This window comes from Seriola lalandi, unplaced genomic scaffold (genome assembly GCF_002814215.2).
Source record: "Seriola lalandi dorsalis isolate HSWRI2012SDOR001 ecotype SW California unplaced genomic scaffold, Sedor1 jcf7180002054143, whole genome shotgun sequence".
In the NCBI taxonomy this organism is placed as follows: Eukaryota; Metazoa; Chordata; class Actinopteri; order Carangiformes; family Carangidae; genus Seriola; species Seriola lalandi.
This window is the reverse complement of record NW_019524696.1, coordinates 139,376-150,350: the sequence shown is the minus strand read 5'-3', so window position 1 is coordinate 150,350 and position 10,975 is coordinate 139,376. Positions and strand designations below refer to the sequence as shown.

Below are 10,975 nucleotides of genomic sequence, written 5' to 3'. Positions count from 1 at the left end.
TTCATTTTTATTTAATATTTTTTTCAATTCAAAAGACTTGAAGCAGCATAAAACCAAAACAAAATAGAAACACTACACAGTTTTTATCACGAAAACATAACTTCCTCTTAACTCAGTGTTTGTTAATTCACACCATAATCAAACATAACATTTAAAGCCTAGGGACCAAATTAGAAGTGTGGTTCCTTATCCTAGGGTTAAAACATGTAAACACATTATTCATCTTGTCATGGGGGAGATAAGCCTGTCATTTTGACTCAAAGCCCATAGAATAGGTTGAAGGAGCTATTCGCTACATAGCCAACATTAGCATTAACAACTGCTTACTTAGGAGTCTTAGCAAGAGCTTCAGCCAATGTTGCATTTACAAGAGGTTACAATGCGCCTTCTGAGCAGCACTACTTCTTCGGAGAACCCTGAACTGTACAGTGACTCTGTATCGGAAAGTAACAAGACAGTCCAACCGGGCCAGGGCTAGCTGGTTAGCATGCTAACTTAAGCACGCTAACTTAAGCACAAGGAGAGAAGTGATAGAATTTTTTTCCCCACCACTGGAGACAGCTCTTGGTGGGTGATTAAGTTTGCTGCTAAACCCTCAATGTTTCTTCTAGACTGGTAGCTAAACAGCTGTGAATGCTAACGTTGGCTATGTAGCAATAGCAAAACAAATAGCTTCTTAAACAATCACAGTTTAACCGACAGTGGTTGGTCACAGAGTAGGCTAAATCCACTCTAAACTAGAAGCAGCATAAAACTGCCTTCTTTGCATCAAATCTTTCAGGCATGTCACATCACTGACCACGCCCCAGTGATTTCACAGCAGGTGGGTTGCCTTGACAGCTGACGGAGGGCAGGGGCTGTGACATCGGTGATCAGGGTGTGGCCACATCCGCAACCTGCAGTAAGTTTCAGCCTGTGCAGCAGTAGTTTTCCGGCCTGTGATTCAGTCTTGGATTATGTGACAACTAGTGTCGCAAAGGAGTAAAAGGGTGAAATTGTCAGCCACCTGGCCTCTTACCTGCTGACTACAAATACCTTGCAGTTAGGATGTTGTTTTCTCTTGTGCTCATTTGTGTCTGGGTGTGAATACAATTAAATTTTATGTGACAGTGTTCCAACATAAAGTGAAAAAATAATATTAAAACACACACAAGAAAGCTTGCATTCACACAAATAGTTACAATTTGACTAACAGTGATTTAAATACAGCACATCTCTGGATTTATGACACAAATTTATAACAATTCACACTGTGACAAACACTGCAACTTCAGAGGAGTTGTTCCATGTGCTATCCAGTGAGGCTATACAGTGTTACAGCAGTAAGAAATCTGTCACAGCAGTTCTAACTCTTAAGGCAAGCAACCACATGGAGCAGCTGTTGATTAGGAAAGTCAGTTTGGTTTATGAAGTGTGCATACATTTTCAGGCAGTCACATTATTATCATAAGTGGTTAATCATATTGTACAACCATTTTCAGCAGGTCAGTGTCCGCCTGGGCCATGACGGATTACCCTTCTGAGCACAGAGGTCAAATAACCTTAATGGCAGAGATGTTATTAGCCCTCATGGCTGTAAAGGAAGTCATTAGCTCAGGCTCCATTTCCAGTCATCCTTATTCTCCGAGCTCAGCATACCAGCGCAATGTGACAGAGAACTGAAGAGACAAAGCTTCGCTGTTGTCTTTGGGCTTTCATGACATTTCCATCCTCAGCTGGATTTTTAGCAAATAAACCACACACAAACTATTGTGGTAAAATTTTACCCTGTTTCTTTAAAATAGTGATGTGTATACATCTTTATGATTCTGTTCTTCACCACCATGGTGCTCAAGATTCAACCCTCACACTCCAGCTTCTCCTGCCCCCAGCTGTCATCCGCCTGGGCCCAGTGGAACTCGTAGCCCTTGGACAGCACGAGGCTTTCCAGGTCCTTGTCCTCAGCCCTTTCCTTTAGCCTCTGCTCCTCCAGTATGGAGACCAACATGTCCCGTTTCTCCACTGTCGTCATGATCTCCGACAGGATCCCCTGCTCCTCCTGGAGCTCAGAGGCGCTCTTCTTTGTATCTGGAGTAACGGAGGAAGAAGTTTATGTACCGTTATGTGTCATCAAGTCATTTTTTTTTTGTGTGTGTTCATCCCCTTACCCTCTATTGCCATTCTGCATCGTAGATCTTGTTGCAGTCGGCTCTGTGTGTCCTCCAGTTCAAGCTCTTGGGCGCTAAGAGAGAGGAGAAAATTTGGTGACCTCCACTGGCGAGCAAAATGAATTACAACAGTTTTAACACGTTTTCCTGCACAAGTTTGACATTGGTGCAATTTTCTTACAAGATCATGAGTTCAGACTCATAGCGTGCCAATCTGTTCTTCTCCAGGACAAGTTTAAACCAGGACTGATAGAGCTGGGCCTCATCGCTGTCCTCATCCTCAGACGGTTCTGCGAGGAGGTAGGAGTGATTGAGGAAGGAGGGAACAAAAGAAGGAAGGTAGAGAGATGTATGAATATAGCAGGGTTGAGAGGGAGAGAAGAAGGCAGGATGGAGAAGAAAGAACAAAATATTTCCCGAGTTTTACTTCAATTATGTGAAGCCATTACAAGAAAAGAAGTCATACTGGAATCAAACCTCGAACAGACACAAAGGGCATCTGCTTTGTATCAACCTGAAAAGACTTCACTCTTCACTGGAACACAAACAAAGGCCTGTACTGTAAAAACATGAAGCAACAATATAAACTCGCTGTCTATTGTGAGTACAGCCATTAACTGTATGTAGAGGCTTTTAACCAGATCGGGATTATGGAGCGAGAAGTATGGGCACAGCAATTAAAAGAAAAAGAAGAATGAGGCTTTCACAGTGGAATTCCATTGAGCTATATCATAGATTGAACCAAGGTGTTATGGTGCAGAGATGTGGCGTTAAAAGTATCTTTGTAATGTCTTCTTCAGGCTCAAAGATCTTTGAAAGGTGCTGGACTGTATGTGCACGTATTGTTTAGTACCTGTTTCTCCTCTTATGATCTTTTCTATAGACACTCCTCTCTCTTCTAGGTCTCTCTGCTTCTCTCCAACTTCCTCAAGTTGTCTTTGGATCACCTGGGCAACGCAAAAATGACATTGTACGACACATGTAATTAAACACAATCAAAGGAGATTGGATTTGATAGAATATGGTTCATCCAAATCTTCTGGGCCCACAATATAATTCAGCTGCAACATTTCTTTCTAGAGCGTGTCCTTGTTATTTGGGTTATCCTGAATATCATTGTTAACGCTTTTCAAAGGGACGATTTCTTTGGTAGAAAGTATTTAAAGTAGTTGTGTGTATCCATTAATGGATTATTCAGAGCAACAAGGACATCAGTTCTGGTAAAGGATTCTGCCGTTGTTTGTGATTAATATTCTAGTTCTAGTAATTAATCTTGTTTGTATAATCCGTACAAAGCCTTCATTTTAAAAACGATACCTTGTGGTTTTCCTGAAAGTCTTACAAATCAAATACAGTTGATGCTGTTTTTTCTTTTTTTAAATGTAAACACATAATAAAAGTGATTCGCTATCAGAAAGTGACAAGAGCTGGGGCTAGCTGGTTAGCGTGCTAACTTCAGTAGAAGAAAAGACAACACAAGGACAAGAGCTAACATTGGTGTTGCGTGCCACCTCTGGAGATGGCTCTTGCTGAGTAAAAGAATGAAGTTTGATGCTGAACTCACAACATTTCTTCTAGACTACGCTAGCAATGTAGCAATAACAAAACTTACAAATAGCTCCCTTAAAGAATTGCCACCACCGATACGACACGAGTGAGAAGCTAATATCAGCCGATATATCGTCCTGGATGATTTATCGGTCAAGTTCTTCTCCCAGCAAGAAAGCTAATAAGCACATTTCCTAAAAATATTGAACTGTTGGTTTAATGTGAGTAAATAAGATCAAATCTAAAGATGTTTTTCTTCCTTTTGCAGCTCAAAGGTGTAATTTAGACTCCTAAGGGAGGTGTGTTTAGATACAAAAACGTTGCCTGGTGCAACTTAAATGTACACTGACAGACATAAAAGAAAAATCACTGCCTACAGAGTAATAGAATCTAACAGAAAGGTGAAGAATAATAACACCACTCTGTTAAATCTGAACAAAGTGAACCAGCCATAATAAACACGCACTGAGCTGGCTACTTATTCAAACACAGGAGATCTTTTCAGTCTGTGGGAGCAGTAAACCTTTATCTTTAGGAGCATCAGGCAAATGTTAAAAAATGTCAAATGTATCATGATCACTGGTAGCAAAAAGCACTTCACTCTGACAGATATTGAATGTTTTCACATTTTTTTGGTCAAGGCAGACATAAAAAAAATACAGTGTACTGAGGCCATGGACAGCTCTCCCACATGAGCCATTTAATTAAAAATGAGTGACTCTGAAAAGGAAAGAATAGTACCTGAGCTCTGTGAAGTCTCTTCAGCTGTTCTCTTTTCGTCTGCTGGGCCACTATCTTCTCCTGCTTTCTCCTCTGTCTCTCTGTACACAGCTGGGGGGAGGAGGTACACAACGTTTCAGAAAATATACACATACGCAAATACAACATGTATTGCATTTGCCTGCATTGTGCTGTCTGTCGGTACATAGAAACGGCCTGCGCAAACCTCCTGATTGAATGGCAGATTTTCATTTTCATCGTCATCGTCACTAGAGGAAAGCTCTTCCAGGTTCTGTTGACTGGAGGCTAGATTTAAAAAAAACAAAATGGAAATAATACAGTGAGAATCGAAATAGTTGCTGTTTGCATGAAGTAACAGTTTTCATATATAACCTGTAGAACTGATAATATTTCAACGATATCTGGGTAAATGTCACTTTAGAGAAGGACAAACAAAAAACAGCTTTTTAAATGATTGACCTCCATCACCTCTCACTTGAACCTGCAAAACTAATGGTCCCCAACCTGAGGGTTGAGACACTCAAAGAGGTTGTAAAAATAGACCTGAGGAGTCACAAGGTTTAAATAAAACTATTAAAGAACAAAACATCACTTTTTGGTTGAACTTACAACTACCCAACCACCCATTAACTAACGGTCAAGTGCTGTTTTATAAAATGGGTGGGGTTAGATAATCACCCCCCCCCCCAAAATTAACCACCCTGGAGTTCAAGATGAGTCATCAAAAACTGATTTTTTGATATAAAAATATTCATAAATAATCTTTTTTTTAAAAACATATATTGAGCATGTAAACAGATAATTAAAGAACAATAAAAACTTGGAACGTGGAAGTGCATTTTTCTCTTCACTTTAAAGGATCACAAGCCAAAAAGGTCAAGAATCACTGCACTGACCTTTGTTTCGGAGGTTGGTGAGGATAGTCCGGATTTCCTTTTGAACCTCCTGGTCCTTCCCCTCGCTCTCCGACGCCTGCTTCTTCCTCAGCCTCAGGGAGGAGAACAAGTCGACCCTCCTGCGGGGCAGCGAGCCCATGTCATCAGAGAACACCCCTTCAGAGTCCCTCCGACCCTTCAGAGACACCTGCTGCAGCAGAGAGGGCAGGTCCCGCCCGCCGCCCCACGGGTCGGCCCCTATAGACGCCAACCGTACGTCCCGCTTGCCAGCCTTCTTCTGCCCTGCGGACGGCTCAGGACCTACAGAGCTGAGGAAGGAGCTGAAGTTCAACGCTCCCTCCGACATGGGCCTCTGTCTGTGGAGGCCGTCACGTTTAGGTCTCCTAGTGAAGTCAAAGACAAATCATAATGTACATTTCATTTGAATTGAATCTAGAAACTAATAGCAAAGTGGCAGTTTGGACTGATAAGATTTTTTACCGAAATATCTTGCCCACAGAAGGTTTTTAATGTGGTGCTTAAAATAAACTATGAGCAAAGTATTTTAATACATACATAGTGACTGCAGCGTTGGAGCTGCTGGAGGGATTGGTCACACTAAATGTCCTCCTGAAGGCATTGGCTATAAGCTGGAAGGCTGAGTGGGAGGAGGCAGGGCTTTGGCTCTGGGATGGTTCTCCGTCCTGGCGCGAGTCTGTGTGAGGCTTATCTGCTTCTGTCTCTGCTTGTACCTGATAAAACATCAGAGGACAGAAAAAATGCAGTCAACATAACGTGGAATTACCTCCTCTTATCTCTGTCATATCACTGTCTTTGGACCGCTGCTTTATACTGTAGAAGGGGTAGATAAAGAGGAGATGACTCTTTCATATCCAGGCTTATTCTTCACTAGAGAAACAACTGAATTTTCTGCCTTAATAAATATGTCTCCACCTGGTCTCTGTGTTGCTGTGTAGACTTGGCGTCCGCGGTAACAGGAGGTTCCTCTGGTGTGACCTCCACGTCCCAGTTTAGAAGCTTCTCTTTCTCAGACGGAGATATCTTTAAGCGTGTCTTTTTGGGGGACGGGCTGCAGACTGCCTTTACTGTAGCGGGGTGTTTTTCGCTCTTCTCACGTCTCTTTGAATGATTCGGGGAATCTGCTGATGTCTTGGAAGTGCCATCACAGACCTGAGAGAATATAGAACAGAATCAGTGTTGTTCAAACAGGGTTATTAAAAACATTGAAGCATTGTCAGTGAATCACAGAAAACTATAAGAATGTGCTGCAGGTGTCAAACTAATTAAGGATGGATAACACTTGATATACAGTTTGTTGCTCTGCTGTAGTGATCTCCTCAAAGTCGGAGTCGGCTTCAGGTACAGTCTCCGGTCCCTCTTTGTAGCTCCTCTGGAAGTGCTTGATGAAGATGAGAGGGAAGGCTGCAGACACAGACACAACAGAAATAACATGATATCAAAATACCACAAATACTGGATCCACTTTTGTGCCATTCAGCTACATAAACGTGGATTAATGATCCATTTTTAACTAAATACCACAAGAATATGAAATAAGTAAGCAGTATTCAAATGTGAAACACATCATTTCAGATTTTTTCAGTTCACATTTCTCATAAAAGGGATTTATTCTTGTAGCAAAGCAACATAAAAATATGAACAAATAAGAAACTGAGATATTAACAGAATACACACAAAGCAAAGGAATACTGCAACAATAAGTGGGTAAGATAAAGTGCTGAGTTGTGCAGGGAAACAAGAGGTGGTTTCTGGTAGTTGAGAATTAAGTGCTTTTGGGAACATGGGAGAAATAAAATCTTGAACCTGTTGCTTCTGATTTTTTTTTGGAAACCTGCACGACTGACGGTGGATTTTCTACGACTGAAATGTGGTCAAGTGTTTCAGTGTCAGCTGCTGTTTTTAACGGGGAGCGTGTCAAAAGAAAGAATTTTGGATTCGTTACGATGAATTCAGTTTAAAAAGTCTGACATATTAGGCCGTTACTCAGCCACAGTTTCACACCTGCGCTGTTTCCCAGTTGCCTCCTTAAAGACGAATTACTAACTGTCTAAAGACAAAGGGTTTTGTGGCGTACTCCTCTCCAGTGCAACATGTATCCACGATATAGAGCGAACCTTATGTCACACCTCATTGTTAAGGCTGATTAAAACCTTCTGGTGTTTTCTGACAAACCTACACCTGCAATGTTTCAAGAACAATGAGGCCAAGGCTAAACAGAGTTAATAAACCAAAAAATAATAATAATAATAATAATAAGTGAATATCTCCAGAACCTCAGTATAATTCACCCACTCTCTCCATGTGTTTAAAAGAGAACAATACTGACCTCTAGTGTTATAGATGTGGCATTACAGTTTACTAAATGTGTGCAGACGCACTGTATCTGTATCTTCTGCCCATCTACACTCTCATACAGAGATTTGAGAATAAATACATTTCTTAAAGTAGGGTTTAATTTTGGCATCAAGTGATACTGAGTATAGACGAATTCTGTGATACATATATAATGTGTATGTATATTTACTGTATATATACATAGACAACCATCTATCTGTTGTTAGAAGAAAACAGACCAAACACATGACTTCAGTTCTCAGTCAAACCTAAATGACGATACAGTTAAAAATCAGGAAATTTTAACTGAAGATAGAAAAGCAAAGCACTGACAGACAAAAGAGAAACGTAAGGGACTCACTCGCTCGGATCTTCCTTTTCCATCGAGTATTCTGTTTGGTGTTGCTATGATCTACAAGACAAAATCAGAGACAGGAAGGCTTTCATTATGGGGGGGGGGGTACTGGTCCAAATGGTAACACAATGACACCTATAACATCTTCAGATAGGTATAACGTTTACTATGTTCACCATCTTAGTTTAACTTGCCAGCAACATTTGCTATTTAGCACTAAACACAAAGTACATTTGAGGCTGCTGGGAATGGTATTAAGATTTACAGGTATTTGCTAATTAACTAAAGTATGGAGAATTTGACCTGATGATGGCGCAAGATGAAAAGTCATGTGTTCACCAAAGTGCAGCACAGCATGTGAATGAACAGATGCAATACAGGCATAGATGTCTACACACAAAGGCTCATGGCGATCCATCCATTAGCTGATGAGATATTTGACATCTTGTCCAAAGTGGCAGACATGACGGAGTGACTGACAAGACGCCCCTACAGCCACATTGTGAGTTTGGTTAAATGAACAAACTGCTCACATGATGGTTACAACAACAAACAAAAAAATACACCTGACTGCATCTGATACACTGAGGAATTCACACCTTTCACAGGATTATCCTTCATTACCTGACAGGAAATCTTCTGTGTGTGCAACCAGACTTAACTAGACATAATTAAAAGGTCCGTTTCCTTTACTAATGCTTAGTGTGTCACAAGCTGTTGGCAAGAAGTGCCAGAGACAGTTTTCAGTTTTACAAGTTCAATAACCAGATAAAAGGAAGCATTCTGCTACGACTAAGTGCGCTAGTAAAAGCTAACACTGGGGAGTTAGCCTTGTTACTGCCTGTGCAGAAATGTTCGCTGACTGTTTAGACAAGGAAAACTCTGCTGCTGCCGAGATAAAACAAACATTTAGCTGTCCGCCGCACCCTGCTTTCCCAGACACAACCAGGGTGAGGGACTCCAACACAAACACACAGACGTACGAAGCGGGGTCACTAGTTAAAGTTCAGCCAGTTTAAGATTCTCCCACTGGGGATATCATGTTTTCAAGTAATAACAGACGCTGAAAAGCCATTAGAGCAGCACAGTATCTTTGTGAGAAAAACAAGAGAGTTTTGAGGTGAGGTGTAAAGGTTTTTACATATTTTGAGGGATTGAAATATAGGCTGCATTCTGCGCTGCAGGAGCCGCACTGACCTTTGGTGCTGGCGTGGCTTTGGCCCTTGGACCCTGTGGCGTCTTGTGTTGTGGATCTTACAATGCAGGAAGCATCCAGAGCCTCCACAGCAATCTCTGTGTCTTCAGGAAGTCTTTTCTGACCTTTATCGAGCTGCTCTGGAGGCAAACTGGACGGTCCATCTGGAAATATTAAGTTTTAATTAGCATTAATTTAAAGCTAATCTAATTTGCAGTTAAAAAAAAAAAAGACTAACATATAGTTAATTTCATGCATACTATCCCACTGGATGTCTACTTCAGAAAACCAAGTTAGCAGTTACTACTAGTGATGAATTATCAAAAACAATCGGTGTGACATGTTCATTAATGGTAACCAAACAGCTGTAAACATTCCCATATATACTTTTCATACAATGAAATAACTTATTGAAAATATCAAAAGGCATTACAGTGTACTTAATTTCAAACTCAAAAAACAAAACAAAAAGGGTATTAATTTCTATTAGCAGCACAAACACTGATAAAACACACGACACGTTCATGACAGAGTACTCACAGAATAATGAAGTCACACATTGTACAGAAGGTGATTCCACTTGGTCACAGCAAATAAATGACAGTATGTTGATACAACCCTTGTATGCAGTGTGTCAAATGTGACCCTTTCACTTCTACCCACTGATATTCTCACTTCGGTTTGGCTCCGATAAATTTCCAATAAATAAAATTGCACCGATAAAACTTTCCCAGATGATACATAAACACCAAGCCCCAGAGGAAAGGACAGAGAAGACCCAGCAGCAGAGCCCACGAGGAAGCCGACAGGAGGAATTGACATTCACTTCAATTCTGTTCAGGTTGACTGGTAAACCATTTACACCATGTTTGATTGTAGTTAAGCTTTTGCATAAAGCTTGTTGTTTTTTATTTTTTGCAGCTACATTAAATGATGATTCTATTATTTTTTTTTTTTTTTGTTGCAGCATTGAAAGCCATTTGATTAAGTTTAAGCTGCGTAACCCCACTGCTGTGCGCCTCCCTTTAAATCCGCTGCAAAAGCTCGTTCGGCTTCTCATCAGACGTTACAAAGAACATGTTATCTGTTGAGTTAAAAAAAGCTGTGATTGTGGAAATGATTTGCGTGGGTGATGTTAGGTTGAACTTAGCGCAGAGGGGGAAAAAAGGATTTGCTTTGACAGAGGCTTTTGGATGAAGTTGTTAATTTTCTTGTTAAAAGATGTGGAAATATTGTGAAATTTAAGATGAACTCAAATGCCATCTGTTCAGTCAATGTCTACGCTTCGATTTCTTGAAATTACTCATCGCAAATCAGCTAATTGGCAACAAACGACGAAGCAAATTATTTATGTAATCAAATTGATTTATTTTTTTAATATATTTACAGCTTATAAATATCATAAATTAAGCAATTTTACAGGAATTGTCAATGTGGAAAACAAATAACAAGGCTGGCAAGGCTGCGTCGAGTCTTATTATAAACACAACTACAGAACATACAGAATACAGCCAACAAAATGTATCTGGCAGTGTGCAAAGAGCTGCTATTGGGCTGCTGATCTCCTGGGGCAAAGTCTAGGAGGTACATGAGAGAGATCTGGAGAGGGGCTCTTGGGAGGGGAGGCCTCCTTCTGCAACAGAGGGAACCACAGACAGACCACAGACATGTGGACACATAGGTTACTGTCAAAGGGGCCTGAGAAGAAGGGAGGCTGCTGCTGCTGCCGCTGCTGCTG

The 10,975-nt window shown here is 40.8% G+C and overlaps 1 protein-coding gene across 1 annotated transcript in view; it reads right to left on the bottom strand.

Moving 5' to 3' along the window:
• Positions 1-517: 517 nt before the first annotated feature.
• mical2b (microtubule associated monooxygenase, calponin and LIM domain containing 2b) overlaps positions 518-10,975 on the bottom strand; it is a 38,674-nt gene continuing 28,216 nt past the window's right edge. Inside the window, exons 19-30 of the mRNA XM_023403542.2 lie at positions 9,240-9,401; positions 8,049-8,099; positions 6,642-6,754; positions 6,266-6,502; positions 5,888-6,063; positions 5,333-5,715; positions 4,642-4,721; positions 4,437-4,526; positions 3,001-3,094; positions 2,329-2,437; positions 2,148-2,221; positions 518-2,067 (exon numbers count right to left, since the gene is read on the bottom strand). Coding sequence (XP_023259310.1) covers positions 1,838-2,067; positions 2,148-2,221; positions 2,329-2,437; positions 3,001-3,094; positions 4,437-4,526; positions 4,642-4,721; positions 5,333-5,715; positions 5,888-6,063; positions 6,266-6,502; positions 6,642-6,754; positions 8,049-8,099; positions 9,240-9,401 — 1,799 coding nt within the window. The 3' untranslated portion in view covers positions 518-1,837. The remainder of the gene's footprint in view (positions 2,068-2,147; positions 2,222-2,328; positions 2,438-3,000; positions 3,095-4,436; positions 4,527-4,641; positions 4,722-5,332; positions 5,716-5,887; positions 6,064-6,265; positions 6,503-6,641; positions 6,755-8,048; positions 8,100-9,239; positions 9,402-10,975) is intronic.